The sequence below is a fragment of the Narcine bancroftii genome, chromosome 1 (genome assembly GCF_036971445.1).
Source record: "Narcine bancroftii isolate sNarBan1 chromosome 1, sNarBan1.hap1, whole genome shotgun sequence".
In the NCBI taxonomy this organism is placed as follows: domain Eukaryota; kingdom Metazoa; phylum Chordata; class Chondrichthyes; order Torpediniformes; family Narcinidae; genus Narcine; species Narcine bancroftii.
This window is the reverse complement of record NC_091469.1, coordinates 481,292,238-481,318,388: the sequence shown is the minus strand read 5'-3', so window position 1 is coordinate 481,318,388 and position 26,151 is coordinate 481,292,238. Positions and strand designations below refer to the sequence as shown.

At 40.1% G+C, this 26,151-nt stretch overlaps 1 protein-coding gene across 14 annotated transcripts in view; it reads left to right on the top strand.

Moving 5' to 3' along the window:
- Positions 1-26,151, top strand: part of LOC138751919 (obscurin-like) — a 755,203-nt gene that overhangs the window by 462,102 nt on the left and 266,950 nt on the right. For 13 of the 14 annotated variants that reach the window (XM_069914878.1, XM_069914879.1, XM_069914886.1 and 10 more), the window contains 3 exons: positions 14,975-15,241; positions 25,138-25,413; positions 25,678-25,950. In XM_069914878.1, the coding sequence (XP_069770979.1) occupies positions 14,975-15,241; positions 25,138-25,413; positions 25,678-25,950 (816 nt within the window). The remainder of the gene's footprint in view (positions 1-14,974; positions 15,242-25,137; positions 25,414-25,677; positions 25,951-26,151) is intronic. The other variant, XM_069914884.1, reaches the window with a different exon arrangement.

The following is a 26,151-nucleotide window of genomic DNA, read 5'->3' as shown; positions in this document are numbered from 1 at the left end:
TTTACAGGTTGTGAATCCAAGCATCTGCAGTAGCTTTTGTCTCTATTTTCTATGTTGAATTCTCTCCCTTATCAATGCCAATAACTTTCTCACAATCCCATGGGGCACCTTATTGAGTACCTTCTGGGAATCCAAATCACTGCAACTACTGGTTCTCTTTCTTTCAGTCCTGGGGACACTGGTCTTCAGCCCCAATTTACCTGCATTATTTCTTGCTGTAGAAATTGTTAAAATATTCTTTCATCCTACAAGCCTCTTGATTATCCATATTTGTATCCCTACCACAAAACCATTCAAAGGATTTCATTTGGACACGTTTGCATCTTTGTATGGTTAAGTTGCAAACTTCTGTTTTCTTCAAGTTTATTTAGAACACAAGAACTCAATGAAAGCAAAAGTGGGCTACTAGACCCCCCCAGTTTGCCTTACGATCATGGGTGATATATGTGGGCTACTAGGGCCCTACTGTTAGAAGTATGAAGAACAAAGGTGATGAAGTTAGAACATGGATCAGTACGTGGAATTATGATGCTATGGCCATTACAGAGGTTTGGCTGTTGCAAGGGCAGAATTGGCTGTTTGATGTTCCAGGGATGTTTCAAAAGGGATAGGGAGGGAGGTAAATAAAGGGTGGTGAGTGGCATTGCTAATCAGCGATAGAGTCACAAGTGCTGAAGGAAAGATATTGTGGAGGGAACATCCACTATGATGGTGTAAGTGGAAGTCAGAAAAAGAAAGGGAAGAATCACTTTTTTTGGGAGGATTTTATATGCCCTCCCCACCCCCCTTAGTCACCAGGCACTGAGGAACAGCTAAGCAGACAGAATTTGGAAAGGTGGAAAAATAATATGCTTGTCATCATGGGAGATCAAAACCTCCCTCATGGCTCTCTTGGAAGAGAAGTGAGTGAGGTCACTTGGAAAGCTAAATGGTCTAAAGGTAGATAAGTCTTATGGACTGGAGGGAATGCACCCTTGGGTTCTCAAGAAGGTAGTTGTAGAGATTGTGGAGGCATTGATAATAATTTTCCAGTCATCAATGGAGTCTGGCATGGTTAGGTGGACTGGAGGATTGCAAATGTCACTCTGCTATTTAAGAAGTGAGAAAGAAATACAAATATTTGGAGGTACAGGGATTGATAGGGAGTATCCAGCATGGTTTTGTCAAGGGTAGATCATGCTTGACAAACCTGATTGAGTTTTTCGAGGGGGTTACAAAAAAGGTTGATGAAGGGAAAGCTGTGGATGTTGTCTATTTAGACTTTAGTAAAGCTTTTGACAAAGTTCCCCACAGGAGGTTAGGAAAAAAGGTGGAGACATTAGGTATAAATAAGGAGGTAGTGAAATGGATTCAGCAATGGTTGGATGGGAGGTGTCAGAGAATGGTGGTAGAAAATTGTTTGTCCAATTGGAGGCTGGTGACTAGTGGAGTTCCTCAGGGATCGGTCCTGGGTCCACTATTGTTTGTTATATATATTAACGATCTGGAAGTAGAGGTGGAGAATCGGATAAGCAAGTTTGCGGATGATACAAAGATTGGTGGTATTGTGGACAGTGAGGAAGATTACCGTAGATTAAAAGGTGATTTAGGAAGGGTGGAGGTGTGGGCTGAGAAATGGCTGATGGAATTTAATATAGATAAGTGTGAGGTGTTACATTTTGGAAAGGCAAATCTAAATAGGTCATATGCATTAAATGGTAGGCTATTGAGATGTGCAGAGCAACAAAGGGATTTAGGAGTGATGGTAAATAGTACCCTCAAGGCTGATACTCAGGTAGATGGTGTGGTGAAGAAGGCATTAGGAATGTTGGCCTTCATAAATCGGAGTATTGAATTCAAGAGTAGGGAGGTTATGATGAAATTGTACAAGGCATTGGTGAGGCCAAATTTGGAGTACTGTGTACAGTTTTGGTCACCAAATTATAGGAAAGATATAAACAAAATAGAGAGAGTACAGAGAAGGTTCACGAGAATGTTGACAGGATTTCAAGGTTTGAGTTCCAGGGAAAGGTTGTGCAGACTAGGGCTTTTTTCTCTGGAGCGTAGAAGATTGAGGAGGGACTTGATCGAGATGTTTAAGATTTTAAAAGGGACAGACAGAGTAAATGTGGATAGGCTTTTTCAATTAAGAGTGGGGGAGATTCAAACTAGAGGGCATGGTTTAAGATTGAAGGGGGAAAATTATCAGGGGAACATGAGGGAAAATTTCTTTATGCAAAGGGTGGTAGGGATGTGGAATGAGCTTCCGGCAGACGTGGTTGAGGCGGGATCATTGGTTACATTTAAGGAAAGACTGGATAGTTACATGGATAGGAGAGGACTGGAGAGGTATGGACCGGGTGCTGGTCAGTGGGACTAGGAGGGTGGGGATTTGTTACGGCATGGACTAGTAGGGCCAAACTGGCCTGTTCTGTGCTGTAAGTGGTTATATGGTTATATGGAAAGTTATTAGGCTGGATGTCAGTGATTGGGAAGCTATTGGAATCACTTGTCAAGGATGAGATTATGGAATACCTGGAAGTGCATGAAAAGATAGGGCCATGGTTTTCTTAAAGGAGAATCATGTCTAACAAACCTATTTCTGAGTTTGAAAAGATCACAAGTAGGACAGACAGCAGAGATGCAGTGGATGTTGTGTATTTGGACTTTCAAAAGGCTTTTGACAAGGTACCACACTTAAGGCAGCTAAACAAGATGAGAGCCCATGGAATTATAGGAAGGATAATGACAAGGGTAGCTAATTGGCTGGTCAGCAGGAAACAGAGAGTAGGAATGAAAGGATCATATTCTGGTTGGCTACCAGTTACCAGTGGTGTTCCACATGGATTGGTGTTGGGGCTGCTTCTTTTTACATTGTAAATAATTTTTTTGGATTATGGAATAGATGACTTTGCAGATTATACCAAAATAGGTGGTAGGGGAGATGGTGCTGAGGATACTGAAAGGCTGCCAAGAGACTTGGATAGATTAGGAGAATGGGCGAAGAGATTGCAGATGCTATACAATATTGGAAAGTGTACGGTCATGCACTTAGGTTGAAGAAATAGGCAAGCATACTATTTTTTTAAATGGGGAGAAAATACAAAATCTGAAGTGCAAAGAGACTTGGGAATCCTCATGCAGGATACCCTAAAGGTTGACCTCCAAGTTGAGTCAGTGGTGAAGAAGGCAAATGCAATGTTAGCATTCATTTCTGGAGGGATAGTGTACAAGAGAAGGGATGTAATGTTGAGATGATAAAGCACTGTTGAGCCCTCACTTTGAGAATTGTGTACAGTTTAGGGTGCTGTATTTGAGAGAAGGTATGCTGGCATTGGAGAGAGTTCAGAGAAGTTTTTCTAGAATAATACCAGGAATTAAAGGGTAAATATATGAGAACTATTGACTGCTTTTGGGCTGTACTCGTTGGAGGATGAGGGGTGGGTGGCCTCATTGAGGCATTTTGAATGCTGAAAGGCCTGGATAGAGTAGATTTGGTAAGGATGTTTCCCATGGTAGGAGATTCTAGGACAAGAGGGCATAATTTCAGGATAAAAAGCTGTCAATTTAAAACAGATGCAGAAATATCTCTTTAATCAGAGGGTTGTGAGTCTGTGGAACTTGTTGCCACAAGCAGCTGTGGAAGCGGGGTCGTTGAATGTATTTAAGGATGAGATTGACAGGTATTTGATTAATCAGGGCATCAAAGGTTATGGAGAGAAAACCGGGAAGTGGGGCTGAGTGGATGGATGGATCAGCTCATGATTAGAATGGCAAAGCAGACTTGATGGGCAAATGGGCCAATGGGCCTACTTACATCTTGTGATCTGGTAATAATGACTGACACCTCCATAATACAAAAGATTGAGCCTCATGAGCCTAATTGAGTTTTTCAAGGAGGTGACAAAAGAAATTGATGGCAGTGGATATTGTACACATGGATTTAATAAGGTATTTAACAAGGTTCCTCATCCAGAAAGTCATGAAGCATTGGATCCATTGAAATTTGACTCCATAAATTCAGAATAGGCTGACCCACAGGTGTTGGTGACTTATGGTATTCCATGGGATCTATTTTGAGATTCCTGGTTTGTGTGATTTATTTTTATAAATGATGGACAAAGAGGTGGAGGGATGGGTCTGTAGGTTGCAGATATTCACAAGGTAGGAGTTATTGTGGGTGGTGTTGAAAATTGTCATAGATTAGAATGGGATGCCAAGTTGGGTGAAGAAATGGCAGATGGCGTTCAATCTGGGGCAGTATGAAGTAATGGACTTTTGGAAATTCCATCTTGAAGGTGAAGTATGTGGATAATGGGAAGATTCCTAGCAGTTTGGAGAAATAAAAGGATCTTGGGGTCCAAGTCTATACATCACTCAAGTTGCTGCACAAGGTGATAGGGTGATAGGGTCTTACCTCTCTTGATTGGACCATCCTCTCATCCCAGGAAATAGCCTGGTTAATCTTCTTTATCTGCCTTCCCATACTACTATAACTTTTGTTTTAATGTAAAGAGATCTAAACTATTCCTGGTCTGGCATCACCAACACTTTGTACAATTGTAGCAGAACATCCCTATTCTTTAATTCCAACCCCTTCATAGTAAAGACTAAGATGCCATTTGTCTTTTTGACTGCTTCTTGGACTTGCCTGTTAACTTTTTGTAATTCATGCATTAGAAACATAGAACCCTCTGGACTTTACTCAGAGGGTTCATCATTGGAGTGAACTGAGAGTGGTAAGGCTTTGACTCAACAGGCTTCAGCGAGAAAAGGTAAGAGGCGAGGAATAGTAGGAGTTGAAGTAAGAAAGGGCAACCTTTTTCAAGGAACAAAAAGTATTCAGTAGTCAGGCACAGTTAGGGGCAGGTTTTATATATTATATATTTTGTTCCTCTAGTCATAAATAGTGGGAATGGCAGCCAAGGCAGGGGAATGCTCCTCTTGCAGAATGTGAGTTGTCAGGGAAGCCAGCAGTATCCCTGATGACTTCATCTACGAGAAGTGCATCCAGCTGCAGCTCATGATAAGCCGACTGAAGGAGTTAAATTAACTCACTAGCTGGATTATTCAGGAGGCAGTGAGGGTGATAGATAGAAGTTACAGGGACACTATCACACAGAGAAGGGCACCCCTGTGGCCGTTCCCTTCGATAACAAGTACATCATTTTGGATACTGTTGGGGGGGGACGATCTACTAGGGACAAGCCATGGTGACCAGGTCTTTAGCATGGAATCTGGTTCAATGGCTAAGAAGGGAAGAGAGGGGAAGAAGCAAGCTGTGGTGATAGGGGATTCCATAATTAGGGGGACAGATGAGGTTCTGTGGAAGAGATCGAGTATCCCGGATGGTATTTTGCCTCCCTGGTGCCAGGGTCCGAGATATCTCAGATTGAGTTCACACATTCTCAGGAGAGAGGGTGAGCAGTCAGATGTTGTGGTCCATCTAGGGAGCAATGACATGGGTAGGAAAGGTGTGGAAATCTTGTAAGGGCAGTGCAGGAAGTTAAGTGCTAGGTTGAAGGATAGGATCTCCAGGGTTGTGATCTCAGGATTGTTTCTCATGGCATATGCTATTGAGTTTAGAAATAGGAGGAAAATGCAGCTTAACATGTAGCTAAAGGCATGGTGCAGGAGGGATGGCTTCAGGTTTCTGGATCATTTGGCTTGCTTCTGTGGAAGGTGGGACCTGTTCCAACAGGACAGTTTGCATCTTAACTGCAGAGGAAGTAATATCTTTGCGGGAAGGTTTGCTAGTGCTGCTCCGGTGTGTTTGCAGATTAGCAGGAGTATGAGAGTCAGAGATTTGAAGGGGGATGGGAACCAGAGTTCCAGAGAGGATAGGGTAATGGAAGAGGAAAAAGATTATATGGAGTTACATGCACTGTTAGAAGTCAATGGGTTGTATGCAGTGGAGATTTTCTAAAGTATATCTATTTCAATGCAAGGAGTGTTGTAGAAAAGACAGATGAGGTTAGAGCGTGGATTGGCCCATGGAATTATGACATTGTGGCCATTAGTGAAACTTAGTTTCAGGAGGGGCAGGACTGGCAGCTCAATGTTCTGGTTGTCCATTGCTTTAGATGCAATAGAACAGGGGGATTAAAGGGGGAGTGGCATTGCTCAGGGAAAATATCACAGTTGTGCTCAGGCAGGACAGACCAGAGGGCTCATCTACTGAGGCAATATGGGTGGTGCTGAGGAATGGGAAAGGAATGACCACACTCATAAGGTTGTATTATAGACTACTGATAGTCAATGAGAATTAGAAGAGCAAATCTGTAGAGAGAGAGCAGACATCTGCAGGAAACATAAGGTGACATATTGACTGGGGCTCCCATACTGGATCTCCTTTTAGGGAACGAGACAGGACAGGTGACAGAAGTATGTGTAGGGGAACATTTTTGGGTCCATTGATCATAATGCCATTAGTTTCAAAATTATGGAGAAGGATAGGTCTGGGCCTCAAGTTGAGATTCTAAATAGGCTAGAAGCTAATTTTGAGGAAATGAGAGAGGATCTGGAATGCATGGATTAGAATAAGTTGTTTTCAGGCAAGGATATGCGAGGTAAGTGGAGGACCTTCAAAGGTGAAATTTTGAGAGTGCAGAATTTGTATGTTCCTGTCAGGAGATATTTGGGATCTTGTTTGGAAGAAGGGAGGTGTATAGCAGGTATAGGAAACATGAGCAAATTAGCCTCTTGAGGCATACGGCATAGTGAAGAAAGCACGTCAGTGGCTCTACTTCCTCAAGAGTTTGTGGAGGTTTGGTTTGACACCAGAAACTCTGGCAAATTTCTACAGAGGTGTGGTGGAAAGTATGCTGACCAGTTATATCACAGTCTGGTATGGGAACACCAATATCCCTGAGTATAAAGCCCTCCAAAAGGTAGTGGACACAGCCCAGGATATTACAGGCAAAATCCTCCCCACAATTGAGTACATCTACAGAGAATGCAGCAGTAATCATCAAAGACCCACACCACCCAGCTCACACTCTGTCCTTGCACTGGTATATGTGTCACAAAACTTGCACCAGCAGGTTCAGGAACAGCTGCCACCCCTCCACCATGGGAAAGGAATGACCACACTCATAAGGTTGTATTATAGACTACTGATAGTCTATAGTACAGACTCCTCAATGACAAACTCAGTCAGAGACTCACTTAAGGATTCTTACTTGTGCACCTTAATAATTTTCTTTTGTTCTCTCTGTATTGCACAGTCAGTTTGTTTACATTCATTATGTTTACATTTTTATGGTTACACTGTGGACAGTTTTTTTTTGCACTACCAGTTAGTAGTAGTTCTGCTGCACCCACAGGAAACAAGTAATCTCAGGGTTGTATGTAATATCATGTCTGTATTCTGACAATAAATCTGAAATCTATATAAAAATGCAAGAAAAACCTCAAGAAAGAAATCAAGAAGGGTAAAAAAAGACAAGGTTGCTTTGGCAGAAAATGTGCAGGAAAATCCTAAGGGTTTCTACAGGTATATTAAGAGCAAAAGGATAGTAAGGGACAAAATTGGTCCCCTTGATGATCAGAATTGTTGGCTTTATATGGAGCCGGAAGAGATGGGGAAGATCTTAAATGTGTTTTTTTCTCCCATCAGTATTCACTCAGGAAGCTGACACAGATGTGTGGGAAATAAGGAAAACAAGCAGTGAGGTCATGGAACCTACAGAGGAGGAAGTGCTTGCTGTCTTAAAGCAAATAAGCTTGGATTAATCCCCAGGGCCTGACAAGATATTTGTTCGGACCTTGAGTGAAGCTAGTGTAGAAATTGCAGGGGCTCTGGGAGAAATATTTAAAATGTCTTTCGCCACGGGTGTGGTGCCGGAGGATTGGAGGGTAGCTTAAATTGTTCCATTGTTTTAAAAAGGCTCCAAAAATAACTCTGGAAATTATAGGCCAATGAGGCTGACGTCAGTTGTACGTACATTATTGGAAGGTGTTCTATGAGATTGAATATACAATTACTTGGACAGTCAGAAATTGATTAAGGATAGTCAACATGGCTTTGTGCATGGTAGGTTGTGTTTACCCAATCTTGTAGAATTTTTCAAGGAGATTACTAGGAAAGTTGATGAAGGACAGGCTGTGGATGTGATCTTCTTAGGTCCCACATGGCAGGTTAGTCAGGAAGGTTCAGATGCTAGTATTCATGGTGAAATGGATTCGATGGGAGAAGCCAGAGAATAGTGGTGGATGGTTGTTTCTCAGACTGGAGGCCCGTGTCAAGTGCTGTGCCTCAGGGACCTGTGTTGGGACCATTATTGTTTGTTATCTATGTAAATGACCTAGATTGTAACGTGGTGAATTGGATCAGCAAGTTTGCTGATGACACAAAGAAATAAGTGCGAGGTGTTGCACTTTGGAAGAGCGAATCAGAGTAGGACGTATACAGTAAATTGTAGGCCATGGAGGAGTGCGCAGCAGCAAAGAGATCTGGGAATACATATACATTGTTCCCTGAAGGTGACATCATATGTGGACGGGGTTGTAAAGAAAGCTTTTGGCATCTTAGCCTTTATAAAGTATTAGGTATAGAAGTTGGGATATTATGTCGAAGTTATTCAATTCATTGATGTTATGATGAAGTTATTCAATTCAATGGTGAGACCACACTTAGAATATTGTGTGCAGATCTAGTCGCCCAGCAGCAGAAAAGATGTCAATAAGATTGAAAGAATGCAGAGAAGATTTACTAAGATGTTGTCTGGTCTTCAGGAATTGAGTTACTGGTAAAGATTGAACAGGTAGGACTATACTCCTTGGAACAAAAAAGAATGAAGGGAGACTTGATAGAGGTTTGTAAGATTATGAGGGATATAGACAGAGTAGATGTGAGTAGGATGTTTCCACTTAGATTGGGGGAGATAAATACAAGAGGTCATAGCTTTAGGCTAAAAGGTGAGAGGTATAAAGGGAACATTTGGGGTAAGTTTTTCACTGAGAGAGTGGAAGGAGTGTGGATTGAGCTGTCATCTGATGTAGTGATGCAGTTTTAAAAATAAATTGGATAAATATATGGATAAGAGAGGTCTGGAAGATTATGAAATGAGAGCATATCAATGGACTATCTAGTTTTATTTGTCAGCAAAGATCAGAAGGGTCAAATGACCTGTTTTTCTGTGCTGTAACGTTCTATGGTTCTGTAGCAGCTCACTGGAGGCTTAATTGAACTGGCTCAGGATGTAGCGATGACATAATTTGGAACACATAGGGTTCTAAAAAGCTTCATGTGACTGTTTAAAAAAACCCATCTTTTACTGAACTTCAACTTGACCACATTTGATTACTTTCTCATTCTTCATGTCGCACTGCGACACAGTTGCCACATTGGTGACCCTGACAGGCCCAAATGGATTTTTGGACCCAGTGTGGACAGTGTAGTGGTTTCGCTCAAACAGTTTGTCTTTTGCACCACTCAACCTGAAGTTTGGTTCGGGCAAGCTGAGGTGCAGTTCCACATTCATAAGGTAGAAGTGGACGGCACTAAGAACTATCATGTGGTAAGCACCCTCAAACAGCACATGGCCAATCGAGTCATGCATTTCCTTTGGGACCCACTAGCTCTCGGCAAGTATGAACCCCTATAAGCCCTCCTTCTCTGGACTTATGGTCTCTCACAACATGATTGAGCTGTATGGCCCCTCCATATTGATGACCTGGGGGACCGTGCCACTTCAGAGATAATGAACACATGGGCTATATCCCTGAAATTCAGTAACAATAAGTTCACATGGAGGTTCATTCTTGCTGCTGTGTCCCAGCCATTGCTGGATGCCAACTTTCTCAGATCCCACTCACTGATGGTGGACTTAAAAGGGCGCCGGTTTGTGAACACCACAATGTTCCAGACTTACCGCCTTGGAAAAGCCAAACTACAGGCCGTAGAGTACTCAAACAATGAATTTGTGAAACTTCTTGTGGACTTTCCAAACAATGTCACTCTCCACTTCTCCACTGCCACACCCAAACATGGTGTCACACACCACATCCTCACCCAAGGACCTCCTCTACATGCCAAAAGCCTGCCACCTGACAAGTTCCGGCTTGCAAAACAAGAGTTCCACAAAATGGAGGAACTTAGAATCATACACAGATCTGATAGCTTGTGGGCTTCCCTGCTACGGAGGAGGCTTGAGACCTTGCGGGGATTACAGGTGACTCAACGACCCTACCACTGCAGACTGCTACCCTGTGCTCCATATACAGGACTAATCTTCATGGGGCCAGGGTATTTTCTAAAGTTGACTTGGTACGTGGGTACTGTGACAGATATATTATATATTATATTTATATAATATAACATAGATTTTTTTTTAAAGGAGATAGATTGTGGGGATTTAGTGCAGGTCACAAACAAACACAAGCGCTTCACAAAACTGATCTCATTTAAAATGCAAGTAAAGACAATAAAAGCTGCTTTGCTAAAGGTTTTCATAAGGAGGAGTAAATAGAAGAACCTGAGCCCAAGAAACTTCACAAGTAGGTGTTAATTGGACATGCTGTGTAGAGTAATGGATTATTGTTTTGAAAGCCACAGATGAACAGGCACAGAAGTTTGGGTCGGATGCCACAATCTGTCTGGTTGCAGTTTGCTGTCTAAGAAGGTCATGTGGTTTTACAAGCAGAGAGAGAACAAAGACAAAACAGGCTTTCTCTATAAGAGAGAGAGAGAGAGAATTCAGTTTGAGTTTGACAATTTTTTTTGGAAGCTGGCAACTTGTTTAAAACCCATTTTGAAGACGGGTTGTGAGTTCTGAATGCAGCCTATTGAAAAACCCTGGAAATGGCTAGCTCGAGTGCTTCACCTGAAATAAGGGAAACAAGAGGAACTTGGTGGTGACCTGGAAGAAGAGTTTATCACTTCACCCTGATGGGGAAAGTTTATTTGGCAAGACACTGAAGTGGCTGATCGGAGGGAATCAGTTTATGTGTGTCCAGTGAGCAATGAATCTCTGAGCGGTAACCATTTAAGTACCAGAACTTGGTGTAAATTCATAAATGTTAAATTTTGTATAAGAATTGCCTGATACCGGAAACTTGGAGGAGTGAGAAGTGAGATTGGACTGTGATCAAAGAACTTTTCTGAATTTACATGTTATATACACAAGCACTTAGAATTAAAAGGGAATTAAGTTGTTAATAGTAAGAAGTTAAAGTTTGATCCTGTTTTTATGTTTAAAGAAAATTAAAAATAACTTTAAGTAACCATTTGACTTGGTGAATTTCTATTTGCCGAGTTTTGGGGTCCTTTGGGCCCATAACAGTACCACCAAATACCTGTAAACCTAGAGGATGTGCCCAAGATTACCATCATAACACCATTCGGCCTCTTTGAATTTTTGAGAATGCCTTTTGGGCTCAAAAATGTGCTGCACAAACATTCCAGCAACTGATGGGGCATGGCAAGGACTTCCTTTTCAAATATTTTGACAACATATTCGTCGCTAGCCACGCCCACAAGGAGAACACGCAGCATCTGTGTTTATTCTGCTGCCGCCTACAAGAGTTCAGGCTAACTGTGAACCCTGCCAAGTGCAAATTTGGGAAGTCCTCTATTGAGTTCATGGGACATCAGATCAGAATGCTTGTAAGGTACATGCCATCCTCAAATTCATGAAGCCCGATACCATCAAAGGACTCCAGCAATTTGAGGGGATGGTCATTTTCTATTGTCACTTTCTACTCTCTGCAGCTTATATTATGAAACCCCTCTTTGATCTCATGTCCAGTGATTCCCAAGAACTTGAGTGGACAAGGGAGACGGCAGTAGCATTCCAGCAGACCAAAGACGCCCAAGCAAAGGCAACATTGCTGTTGCATCCACAAATGGATGCACCAAATGCCTTGACGATAAACGACTCTGACACGGCAATCGGTGGGATCTTGAAACAGTACACCAATGGACAATGGAAGCCTCTAGCAATTTTTTAGTTGGAACCTCCACCTTCCAGAAATGAAATACAGCACATTCAATAGGGAATTGCTGGCGCTGTACCTAGTGGTCAGACACTTCCATAATTTTTTTGGAAGGCAGCGACTTCATGGTTTTTACTGTCCACCAACTGCTAATGTTCGCCTTCGCGAAGGCATCAGATCCCTGGTCAGCCCACAAGCAACACCACCTATCTTACGTATCTGAGTTTTCAACCAGGATTAAACATATCTCCAGTTAGAGTAATGTGGTGGCTGATGCCTTGTCCCACTCTTCAGTTCAAGCAGTACATACCCTCCCTCCAGATGTAGATTTCTTGGTGCTTGCCAAAGCTCAGCACCAGAGTGAAAAACTCCCGACTTGCAGAACTGCTGTCACGAGCCTGCAACTCAAAGATGTAGCTTTTGGGCCGCAAGGTACCGCTCTCCTGTGCGATGTTTGCACAGGTCAACCTCGCCCTATCTTCCCTGCTGCGTAGAGACGTTGCATTTTCGATACCATTCATGACTGTCCCATCCTTTAATTTCAATGATGGTCTTCCTGATAGCTGACAAGTTTGCGTGGCATGGACTCAAAAAGCAGGTAACATATTGGGCAAAGACGTACATGGACTGCCAATCTGCGAAAGTGCAAAGGCACTGTAGCGCAGATTTGACCATTGTTGACATTGTTGGCTGGAGGTGTTTCCTGTGATGGACTCATCGACTGATTCACGTGCCAGAACTTTTATTTCTGCCTGGGTATGTCGGTTCGGCCTACCCACACACGTCACCTCCAACAGAGGCCCACAGTTTACCTCTGGACTCTGGGATGTTTTGTCGTAACTGCTGGGAATGCAGCTCCACCACACAACAGCCCACCACCCGCAGTCGAATGACCTGTTGGAACAGTTCCATGGGCACGTGAAAGCTGCACTGATGGCTTGCCTCCAGGGATCTGATTGGGTAGATGAGCTGCCCTGTATCCTCATAATAGAATGGCACCCAAGGAGGATCTCAACTCCTCATTGGCAGAGTTGGTTTATGTAGCCCTGATCATTGTACCTGGGGAGCACACAGACAGGAGGTGCCACTGACTGAAGACTGTGGAAGCCACTAGGAAAATTGGTCCAAGTTCCCAAAGGAACTTCGGGACTGAGAGTTTGTGTTTGTTTGTAGAGGTGCACATGGGCCACCCTTTCAGAGGTCATGTGAGGGCCCCTTCAGAGTACTACAAAACAATTGTACAACTTGTGTACTGGACATTGGAGGGCATTCAGAGACTTCTACGATTGACTGACTAAAGCCTGCTCATCTCGACCTTGGTTGGCTGTTGTCATGACCCCTGATGTGAAGACGTGGACGACCGCCCAATAGTGGTGGGCAGTAATGGCACTAGAGGTTTAACCTTTCACCTGTTCTTTCACATAGCAGCTCACTAGAGGCTTAATCAAACTGGCTCAGGAGGATCAGAGTGGCATCATGATGTCACAATGTGATGACGTCATTTGGCACGTGCGGGGGTTTTAAAAAGCTGCGTGTGACTGTTTAAAAAAATTAACTTCTACTGAACTTCAACTCAACAACGTATGATCATTTTCTCATTCTTCATTTCGTACTGTGACACAGTTGCTACGGTTATATGGTTTTAAGCAATCGCGCCAGCCACATGACTTCCTATAGGGTCCTATTACCTTTCTCCAGGAGTCTCTCTGATATGATTTGAATGAAATCTTGCCACTAACCTGTTACGGATGAGCTCTTGGTAGACGGCAACTGTCATATCTACACACCCACAGGCTCGACCCAGCTCCAGCATGGCCCTCAAAAATTCACCGACAGACTCACCAGAGGACTGGCGTCAAGTGATCAGAAGGTAATGAGCATACATCAAGTTTATAGGGTCATGGTACTGCTGCCGCAGTAGGGCCATCACGTCATTGTACTTGTTCATAATCATGGATTATTTGGTAAGCTCAGTGGCTGACCAATGAGAAGAGTAGATCATACTTATCTCCATCCCCTGTGATCTTGTTGTGCCTCATTTAAGCATTCAGGCAGTACAGCCATGTTGAACTTAACAGAGGCCTCTGGTTCCCTGGAATTGGTCTACAGCTTCTCCACATGAATTTCCTTGTCCATAGCAGGTTAGGTTATTAAATTAATGAACAATCAATAATGAAAAGTAGACTCAAAGTGAGTGATTAAAGGCTTTAATAACCTTAAATGACAGGCACGTATTCACATGCTGCTGTCTAGGTTCCAAAGCTGGTATGGAGGAGGCAGACTAAGGCAAACAGCCTTTATTGTGGAATCTTATAGGGAGGAGTTATAGAGTCAGAGGCGGGCCAGCCTGTACATTATGGTAATATCATGCATGGAATGCCATGTTTCACCACAAGCATATCAGTTATCTTAGGAATGATTCCCATGTCCTCCTTAATGAAGACTAATGCCAAACATTGATTCAACCAATCCACCATTTCAATGTTTCCAGTGATCAATTCACCAGCCTCGTCTTTTGAAAGTCATATATTTACCTCAGCAACCCTCTTCCTGTTTGTTTATCTAAAGAAATACCTACTGTTCGTTTGATAGTAAATGTGACTTTTTGCTCAAAATATTTTTATCCTTTCTTGTGAGCTTTTTACTCTATCATTGCTATATCCTAAAAACATCTGTCTTCATACTTATCACCATCCCTCACCACGTTCCAATTTAACATTTTCCTTGATCTCCTTTGTAAACTACAGATTGTATTTCTATTTCATGGAATCCCTTTTTTTCTAATTTGGATAAATTCTTGCTGAGAGTTTTGGACCAGCTCTTTGAATGTTACAGCTCTTCTGTTAACCAGTCTCTGAGCTTAAAAGTATTACATTTTCTAGGTGACCATTTGCAATCTACTACAGTGATATAATAAGTCATCATCTGATCAGTTCAAAAATCACAAATATTAATTCTAGTTGTGATACCAATTTGTTAAAGTATGGATAAGAATCTTAAATTATTGGAATTTCTTATGGTTCTGCGACTAAATCTCCTGTGGCATATTGATTAACAGATCCAACGATTGAGGTAGTAAGTGAAATGGAAGATATTACTAGAGAGGAGCATGACACAGCAGAGTTTATCTGTCAGTACTCCAGACCAGTCAAAGCTCTGTGGAGAAGAAATGACAAAGAGATTCAGCCTGATGGTCATCATATAATTATTGACCAAGACTGGAATGTAGCAAAACTGAAAATCTTTGACATCACGCCAGAGGACAGTGGGATGTATACATGTGAAGCAGCTGGAACAAGGGTTGCTGCAGTGCTCAGTGTTCTAGGTGAGCCCTGAAAAAATATAATGCTGCCCACAAAGTAGTGCATATTTGTTAAATTATTAACATAATTTAAAATTGCAAGATTTACAAACTATACAAAAATATGAATTAATGGAAAATATACAATAATTATCTTCTAAAAGCTAGCCTTGAAATCATTTAACCACAAGCTATCTCAGCCTCGCACTAATTCTTCAACCATTGTAGAGATTTGATCTAATCCATCACTAGCCATCTTCTAGATTTCTTAATCAATAAAATTATTGATGATTCCAATCATTTTACCTGCTGGGAATGCACTTACTGCTTATTAAAACCCATCTTAACATTGAGTTGTGCAAGTATATCTTCTGATCACCTTTTGTATTTTTTCTTTCCAACATAGAAGAGCATTCAAAATACAAAGATATGCCAACTTAGTTACAAAATATTTTACAAGTCAAGAGATATGAATTTCTGGTATATCTATTTGAAGAAGATCAAGGTGGAAATGCTGATCCACCATCACTTGTCAGCTCTACCTCATAGCTTACCCAAAACTCTTTATACTAGCAGTCTGCCCTTTATGTTCTCAGTCCTGATGCAGGGTTTTGATGCAAAGCATCAGTGATTTCTTTCCCTTCACAGAAGCTGTTTGAGCCACTGAGATTCTCCAACAGTTTGTTTTTGCTCCAGTTTCCAAAATCAGCATTCTCTTATCACTCCATCCTGTTGTGCAAGTAAGCCAGGAATGAAACGATATTCACTTTGTTACTCCAAATCCCCAAGTCCTTTTTGACCTCTTTCTCTTTCTTAACTTTTCATTTCCTGACACAGTATCAAATGCCTTGACTTCTCCACTCTCCTCACCCTCTCCAACCTAACCCCTTATGCACTCACTCCATGCCAATCGTAATCTTGTCATTAAGCCCACAGACAAGGGTGGTGCAATTGTTATCTGGCACTTTGGCCACTATTTGGCAGCTCCATATCAATAGTAAAACATTCTTGCCAGCTCCATGACCAGAGTTGGTCATTAAGATTATTATCCATTGGTGTCATTCACTTCATTTATAGTTTCACCATTAGGTTAAAATCTTCACTTGCTAGTTAGTGGTTCAAAAGCAGAACAGAACTTGCCTTCATTTGTCACATAAACCATATTTAACATAATGATTAAATACTATTGTTGATAATAGACTATTGAGTCCATTATGTCTGATTTTTTTTCTCCCTTTAGACCCATGTAGCTCACTCACTATTCAGACTGCTGGGGTGACCCTTTATATCCAGATTAGTTCAACACACAACTTACACTCTGACTTATTTATGTGTAATTTCCTGCAAAGGGGAAACTCACAAATTTTGTTGTTATATCTCAGTGCTCTTGTAGTAGGCTGAGTGGCCACATAACACAGTAGGTCAACTGTCGCCCATGCAGCTGGTCGAAAGCCCGCGCAGGGCTGCAGACCAAATCGCAGTGCACGAGGGAGTTGGGTACTCACCTACAAGATGGCACGAGGCTCCTGTCATCTTCACTTTAAGCCACACACCCTTTGGGTGCATCACAGGCATGTGATGACATCACTTCCATTCCCAGGTGTCCGAGCCAGAAGTGATACAAAAGAAGAGGCAAGTTTGAATAAACAGTCTTTGCTGAATAACCACCGTCTCTGGTGAATTGATTTAATAGCTCTACTGGAGTAATCGCTACACTCTCTTAATTTTAATTTTTTCAAAATTCGTTCTCTTCCTCTGTCTATTCTTACCTCCTCACTGGGCCAAGAAATGAGCAAGTTAGTTTTAAGTAGTGAAAGGAAAAGAATAGAGACAAAGGAAGTATTTCTGCCAGTATAAGGCCATTATTGTCCAGCTGTTCTTGAGCAGACAGTTCTATAAACATTCAATCATCTGGACAATAATGGTCTTATCTTGGCAGAAATATTTCCTTTGTTTCCATTCTTGCCCCTTTCAGTGAACTGTGATTCAGTGGTAGTGTGTTGTGCTGACGGCTGCTCTGCCCCCATCTGCTCACATATAACCCTAGTTTCCCCAGAACCTTTATGAAGACTACTGTGAGATCCTCCCCAGAGGTATGAGCTAATAAAAACATTTGTTCTCCCTCCAGTTGTGAGAGCATTTATTCATGCTACACCCTTTCATTCCCATCAACTATCCCCTTTAAGGCACTTGCTCTTCAGTCACAGGCCATTCAGCATTTGTTCTTTCACCTCTTTCCTTCACACCATCCTGTGACCTAAACAGACTTTCTAGGTGAAACATGGATTTTCTTGCACTTGTCTAGAATACCACATTTGATATTGAGAAAGTAGTCTTTACACTGGGGAACCAAAATGCAGATCGGATGATTGCTTTGTGTAGTACCTTTGTTGAGTCTGCAGGGGTACTCCTGAAATCCCCTTTGCCATTTTAATTCTCCATTGCATTCCCATTCTGATTTGTGATATGTGGACTCATACATTGAGGCCCAAAGCAAGCTTAAGGAATGCACCTTATGTAGGTGACACTTCCCAGCTTTTAATATTTCCCAATCTCAAAATACGTCACCTACAATTTGTTCAAAGAGAAGTGTTTCATAAAATTGTGAATTTGGTTGGAAGACTGAAGTTAAGATTTAAAGGAAGTCTGTATAAAATTCTGGAAACTTCTATGAGAACATCTCGGCAAATGTGCACTTTAAGTTGAAGAAGCCTTGCAGGACTCCTGTTGACCTTGGAGATAACAAAGAGAGCTACCAGGCAAATTGGCAGGAAGCCAAGATTCTGTGTTCTATAAACATAGATAACGCAGCCAGTTTGTGCAGAATATTACAGAACTAAGACAGCCAGGAATACTCTTAAAGGGACCACGCAAGGTACAAATTTGATTACATTTCCAAGAAGTTAGGCTGCAGTGTAAAGGTAGAGAAGAAGAAGTCTCATCGGGCTAAAGACCTCAAGCAAACAGCTCCTCTCACAGAGCTGTCTGATCGTGAGTTGAGCCAGCAATATGAATGGATAAAGCTTGGTGGAAGGTTGGAGTCAGTGACCAGAGAAGAAGCGGCTTCAACTACCAAGCAGGAAGAAGACTCCATTAAGGTACTGCAGACCTCATTGGCTGGTTTGGAAATTAATGGAACTGGAACAGATGAATGTACATTGCAAAGCCTCACTGGTGCTGTACCAAGTGAAATGCTGAAGATTGAGACTCAATCAGCAGTATCTGAATGTTCAGATGTGAATCCAGGGTGATGAGTGCAGGAAGATCTTCAAAGTCTTAAAAGACATCTAGAGCAAGTACAGCTTCACATGCTTCAAGCATAATGGCTAAGCATGCTAAGGCGTGAGTAGTTTGTGAAGAAACATGCTTTAGAAAATATGGAAGCTGAAATGAAGAATCATCAACTAATTCAAGAAAGTGAAATGAAGAATCAGCAACTTATGCAAGAAGCTGAAATGAAGTAACAACAATTCCAGCAAGGAGAACGAAAAGATTATTGGAGAAAAGAAAAGACTAGACCTTGAGGAACAACATGCTATGAAGATGGCCAAAGTAAAAGCTCAGGCTTCTGCAAGATCTATCACTCAGCCTGAAGTACCCAAGGGGCCACCAGCAGGGCAATGGGTAACCACAGCCACAAGAAGTGAGTCTAGTGAGCAAGGAGCCATTAACATCAAATGTCAATGACCAACCCTGTGGAAAGGGCTAGTGACATTCTATCTTTCCTGAGACACAATTTATGTATCTTCCTGAAAGAAGAGCATTTCAACCAGGTTCAACCATGCGAGTTGATCATATTCAACAACTGACATCTCAACCACGTGTTACTGAAGAGCTAGCTATACGTCAAGGATCTCCACTAATGCCATCACAGCCGTGTCAAGGAACCCCATTAATGCCATCATTTACATATTAATGTCCAACACCAATGACACCAGTTCAAGGTCAGCCAGCTCCATTGACAACAAGACAACCAGTCGCAAGCAAAGAACAAGACAATATATTATCACTCATAGCGAACCAAAATGAAATTTCTGCTATGTTAGCGCAGCAATAAGGTTCATATGGTAGAAAATGGTATTTACCTCATCATGGAGTTATACATCCACAAAAGAAGAAACTACGTGTAGTATTTGATTGTGGAGCATCATTTCAAGGAATTTCATTGAATTCTCAACTTTTCCAAGGTCCAGACTTAACAAGTACTTTAGTAGGTGTTCTGATAAGATTTTGTAAAGAGCCTATTGAGATTGCTGCAATTATTGAATTGATGTTTCATCAAGTGAAAGTACCATCAGAAGATTTTCTATGATTATTATGGAGGCCTAATGGTGATTTCAGTAAAGATATGATTGAATAGAGAATTATAGTTCATTTATTTGGAGCAACTTCGTCACCGAGTTGTGCAAATTTTGCTCTCAGGAAATGTGCGGAAGATAATGAAGAGCAACTTAGTTCTCAAGCTCCAAACATCATCAGAAATAATTTCTATGTTAATGATCATCTTACTTCAGTGGTTTCAGAAAAAGAAGCAATAGATCTTTATCACAAGTTAAAGGAGATCTGTAATAAAGGAGGTTTCTTCCTTATGAAATGGATTAGCAATAGTCGAGATGTGTTGGCTGTTATTCCTGAGGCAGAAAGAGCAAAGGAGATAAAACATCTTGACTTGGATTGTGATGTTCCAACTGTCGAAAGAATTCTGGGAGTACAATAGTGGGTGCAATCTGATGTTTTCAAATTCAAATTTTTTTGAAGGAATGACCTTTAACAAGAAGAAGTATTCTTTTAATTGTAAGCTCAATATACGATCCTTTGGGAATATTGGCACCAGTAGTATTAATCTAAGAAAATTCTGCAACAATTATGCAGAAGAAAATTTGGATGGGATGGAGCTATACCAGATTCTATTGCACAATATTGGATGAATTGGATTGAAAGTCTTAAAATGTTAGAACATTTTGAAGTAGACAGATATTTTAAACCAGCAGACTTTGGAATTGTCACATTTGCTCAATTACACCATTTTTCTGATGCAAGCGAAGATGGTTATGGTATTGTCAGTTATTTACTACTGCAAAATAATCAAGAGCGAATACATTGTGGATTTGTAATGGGAAAGGCCAAAGTGGCTCTATTAAAACCAGTCACCATACCTTGAATGGAATTTACTGCCGCTACTATGGTGAGCCAAATGGACACTGTGTTAAGAAGAGATTTACAGATGGAGTTATCATTCTGTGTTTTGGTTTGATAGTACATTAGTGCTTAAATATATTAATATCAAAACCATGAGGTTTCGCGAGTTTGTAACTAACAGAATTAATGAGATTGAGAAGGTTTCGCTTGTTAATCAATGGAAATATGTCAAAACAGTGGATAATCCAGCTGGTTATATGGTTATATGGTTACATGGCTTCACGAGGATCAAAAGTTAAATAGTTTCTGAAAAGAGTGAACACCTGGGTGTTCAGTCCTCAATTTCTTTCACAATCTCAAGAAGATTGGCCTCAAAATCCAGAAGAGTTAAAGGAAATTTCTGTAGAGGATCCAGAAATCCAAAACACTAATGTGAATACAATTCAAATATCTAATGAGGAAGATCCGATTATTTGATTAATTTGCTATTATCCCTCATGGTTTCATTTGATATCAAGAAAGAAAATTTGAAGTCCCAAAGGAGCTGTTATCTGACAGTTGATGAATTGGAGAATGCTGAATTGGAGATAATTCATTTTTGTCAGATTAAAACATTTGATAATGAGGTATCAAAATTAAAGAAAAATTTGAATGTTACAAAGCCAAGTCGTGTTTACAAGTTAAATCCTGTTCTTGTAAATAATGAATTGAGAGTAGGAGGAAGATTGGAAAAAGCAATAATACCAGAAGAAATGTCCAATCATTTTAGCTAAAGAATTTTATATTTCTGAAATGATTATTCGACATATACATGAGGAAACAGGTCATGGTGGTTATAATCACATATTATCAGAATTGCGCCAGAAATATTGGATACTTGGTGCTTCATCATTGATCAAAAGAATTATATCAAAATATATTATTTGTCGAGGTGCAAATGCTAAACCTGGACAACCACAAATGGCGGATTTACCACAAGACAGAGTTTCACCTGATGAACCTCCATTTATGTACATGGGAGTTCATTATTTTGGTCCTTTGCAAGTAAAATGAGGAAGAAGTATTGAAAAGTGATATGGAGCTATTTTTACTTGTTTTATTATGAGAGCAATTCATTTTGAAGTAGCATCACGTGATACAGACTCTTTTATCAATGTTCTTCGACGTTTTATCGCCAGATGTGAAGGAGTAACATTCTGATAATGGATCCAACTTTACAGGAGCTCAACTAGAGTTACATAAAGCAATTCAAAATGGGAATCAACATCAAATTCATGCTTCATTACTTCAAAAAGAAATTAATTGGATATTTAACTTGCCTTCAGGATCACATCTTGGCAGTGTGTGGGAAAGAATGATTAGCTCAATCAAGAAAATTCTTAATTCTATTTTGAATAATCAAATGCTGAATGATGACAATCTTCAGACAGTATTGTGTGAGCATGAAGCTATTTTAAATTTCATTCAATAACTAAAGTTTCTATTGACTTGAATTACATTGATGCACTTATTCATCTTTTACTTCTTAAATCTAAACCTTTAATGCCTCTGGGTCAATTGCAGAAAGAGGATATTTATTCAAGACAAGTGCATAAGTCCAAGATGGAGACAAGTACAGTTTATTGCGGATTTATTTTGGAAAAGATGGGTTAAAGATTATCTTTCATTATTACAAGAAAGATAAAAATGGTGTTATGCTAAACATAATTTTGAATGTGGAGACATTGTAATTATTATGGATGATTCTGCACCAAGAAATTCTTGGTTGCTGGGGAAAATCATGGAAACAGTTCTGAACAAAAAAGGTTTCGTTCAGCAAGTGCAGACTAAAACCAAGACTGGTTACTTGAATCGACCTATTACTAAATTATGTCTTTTACAAAAAGCAGAAAGTTTTTATTTTTAATTTGATACTGTCCATATTTACTGTTGTATCTGTAATAGTAATGATTATGTATTAGTCATTAATGTCTATTATAATAATTAGGACTCAGAAAGAAATTTTAGGTGACACTTTCCAGCTTTTAATATTTCTCAATCTCAAAACATGCCATCTTCCAAGAGAAGTAAGCCTTGATATTCTGAATTGTATCCTATTCATCCAAATAAATCAAACTTTGTAATTGTAGCTGTATTTTCCGTTGATAAAAGCGAATAAACATTTTCATAGCTTCACACTTCATAACGATAAGTAAAACAAAGCATATTGTAAATGATAATGATACTTAACTTCAAACAAATATAAACAAATTAAAATGATAATAAATGATTAATAATGAATAATAATGATAAATTCAAAGAAAAATTTATTGAGAGCTCACATCTCTTCCATCGTCATTCCAAGAATGAGAAGAGAACTTCTGGTCCACTTGGATATTATAACATATGACATCATAGTAACTATGGGAACTCTACAAAAATAATTCATCCTTAAAGGAAAAGTACAAAAAACAACCATAAATCATGAACACGAGGTTTTAACCTCTACACCTTATCTACAATCTGAGCATGTTGCAGCCTTGTGCATTCAATATTATATTCTACACGGTCAGGTAAATTGATTTTCTCTGTATTAGTTGCCCATCTATGATACTGGCACACCTTGTTTGTTCCCCTACCTGAATTTATTCTCAAGGAGTGCAGGATATATTCAGCTAGACCTGCTGGCATGTCGGTCTTTCTGCTCTGTGTTTCATAATTCCTACATCCTTCTGTCTGTGTTCTTTTGTCTATGTTCTCAGTCTAACTGCTCTCAAACACTCATGGACTAAATATTCCTGTTTTACAGTTTATGTCTATAATATATATGAATAATTTGGATGAAAATATGTATGGTCTGATTATTAAGTTGCAGATAACATGAAAATTGGAGTACTGTAGGTAGTGAGGAAGACTGTCAAGGAATACAACAAATTCCAGATGAGTTGGAAATTTGGGCAGAGAATTAGCAGGTGGAGTAAATCCAGGTAAGAGTGAGGTGATGCATTTTTGGAAGTCAAATGCAACAGGAAAGTGTACAGTAGATGGAAGGACCATTTCGAGCTTTGAAGTAAAGAAGGATTTTGGGTCCAAGTACGTGTTTCCTGAAAATGATAGTGGGTAAGCTGATAAAGAAGGCTTGCTTGCCTTCATCAGTTGTGGTGATGAGTATAAAAATTGGCAAGTCATGCTGGAACTTTATAAAAGGAGATGAGTGAGGAAGTTTATTTATATAGAATGGTAGGTCTTGGATTGTGATGCCAGCGGAGAAATGGAAGCAAATATGAGAGCAAAGCTGAAGAGGCAATTAGACAGGGACACAAACTGTAGTTCTATAGAATAAAGAGGAAGTTGGGGTTAGATTTGATTGTCATAATGATTGGTACCAATGGAAGTGAGCCGAAGGGCCTGTCTGTGTGCTGTATTGTTTATGTTAACCCCATGGTCACTCCTGTTTTGTCATATCAGACTTATCTCCCTCCCCTATTTTCTTAGCAGGTTAACAAACTCCTTTTGTCACCTTCCTAGCTTTATGAATGGACTTCAGCCTGAAACATTAGCTTTGTTTATTTTCCACAGTTGCAGGCTGTTCCAGCAAATTTTGTTTTTATTTTATATTTCCATCATCTCCAAATGTTTTGATTTTTCACCAACTTTTTTCACTTTCACAATTTACTCAAAGGGTCGTTAATGTGAAATGCAAATTGTTTCACTTTTGAGGGGTGCGGTTAAGAGGATGGTGTTAGTCCAACACTGTTACAGCGACAACAATCGGGATCGGGGTTCAAATCCCACGCTGTCCATAAAGAATTTGTATATTCTCCCTGTGCCTGCATGGGTTTCCTCTGTGTTCTCTGGTTTCTCTCTACCATTCAAAACGTATCAGGGATTGCAGGCCAATTGCGTGTAATTGTGCGGCACAGGCTTGTGGGCTGTTACCATGTTCTTTGTCTAAATTTAAATTTAATTTTTAAAAAAATTGCATAAACATTCTTTTTGTTTTTGAAAAGTTAATATTTTGTGCTTACCAATAATGGGGTTGTCTTGAAGCTCCAGTTAAGAAACTGCCAGTTGTGTTTGTGAACTATCATCCATCATTCTTCAGCCAGTGCCATGGAGTTAGAGGGTGGAAACTTGGCACTGACAGCCCAGGTGGTGATGGTGTTTCATCCTTCTCAGATGTAGAATGGGAGAAGTCCACCAGATCACCCACAACCCTAGTTGTGGTGACCCTGCAGAAGCCCACAATGCCTACCATTTTTCCCACCACTGAGTTTGATCAGTACATGCTGATCCCTCCACATACTCCCCGCTGGCACTATCCAAATAACTGCACCATCTCACTCTTCTTGTGAAGATGCAACCAAATGGATAGATGAAGGCATGCCAGTGGATGTTGTACATTGACAAAGACCCACAAGGGAGGTTAGTTGGAAGGTTCAAGTTAAATCACAAGAATCCAAAGTAAGCTGGCCAATTGTGCAGAGTTGCTTTTATGATTGGAGGACTGTGATGAGTAATATGCTGCAGGGGTGAGTGCTGGTATTTGTTACCTATATTAATAAAGTGGATAACTGTTTTTAACATGATTAGCTCATTTAAAGCTAACATCAAATTAGGTGGTGTAGAGGTCAGCGAGAAAGGATATCGTGCAAATATCCATCATATTGAAGAACACACAATGGATTAAAAGGGATAGTATTGAAAGATACATAGATCATGTAATTTAAATGTCAAGCCATTTGCCAGCCTCATGTGTATTCCACAACTAATGGTTTGAATCATTATATTTTTTAATTTAGCAAAGCAACCTGATATTCTTGAAGGACTGGAGAATGTAGATGCTCTGGAAGGTGGTGAAGCTCTGTTTGAATGCTACTTATCCAGACCTGAAGTACATGATTATAAATGGCTGTTGGACGACGTTCCCGTAACAAAGTCTGAAAACTTAGAAACAGCAGTCCTCGATACTGGAAGACGGCATATCTTACTCTTAAAAAATTTAGTTCCATCTGACAGTTGTCGAGTGAGCTTCATGTCTGGAAATGCCATGTCCTCAGCATATCTGAATGTTAAAGGTAAAGAAAGAGTCAATGTTGTAAAACAAAATATTTTGTGGAAACTAATCGTCTGATGATGTAACTATTCTAACTAAAAACTGGGTTCCTTAGAAGTACAGTGGCTAAGACATTACACTTTTTAACATGAATTTATCTTTACGATTTCATTTTAATTGATTCATTAAGTAAAGAGATTACTTATTATTTATTGGCTTATATACCAATTTAACTCTGAAAGTATTTTTTTAAATTTGATGTGTTCTGTGTATTTCTTCTGTATAGGATGGCATATTAACATTTTGAATACTTTGAGAGATATTGAAGTGGTCCAAGGCAATGATACAGAATTTGAATGTGTGTTGAGTGAAGCGGTCCCTTTTACCGAAGTGAGCTGGTATCTGAATGAAATTGATATCAAAACTGATGAGCATTGGGAAACAAAGGCAGAGAGAAACACTTACAAACTCATACTGAAAAATGCCCAGTGTATTCATTCTGGAGAAATAACCTTTGCTTCAAGAGATGTCATTGCATCAGCAAAAATAAATGTTATTGGTAAGGTACATCAGATAAATAATGCAAAATGGAAACTTTAATTTGCTTATTTTATTTCAGAGGTTTCTGGTTAAGATTGTTAGACAGTTTAACTCTCTAATCTGTGTACCTCAGATCAGTTTTTGTTGCTTGCTCATTTTTACAAATTATGATCCTGTAGATTTGCATTATAAAATGAGAGTGGAATTTTTTTCTTGTCCC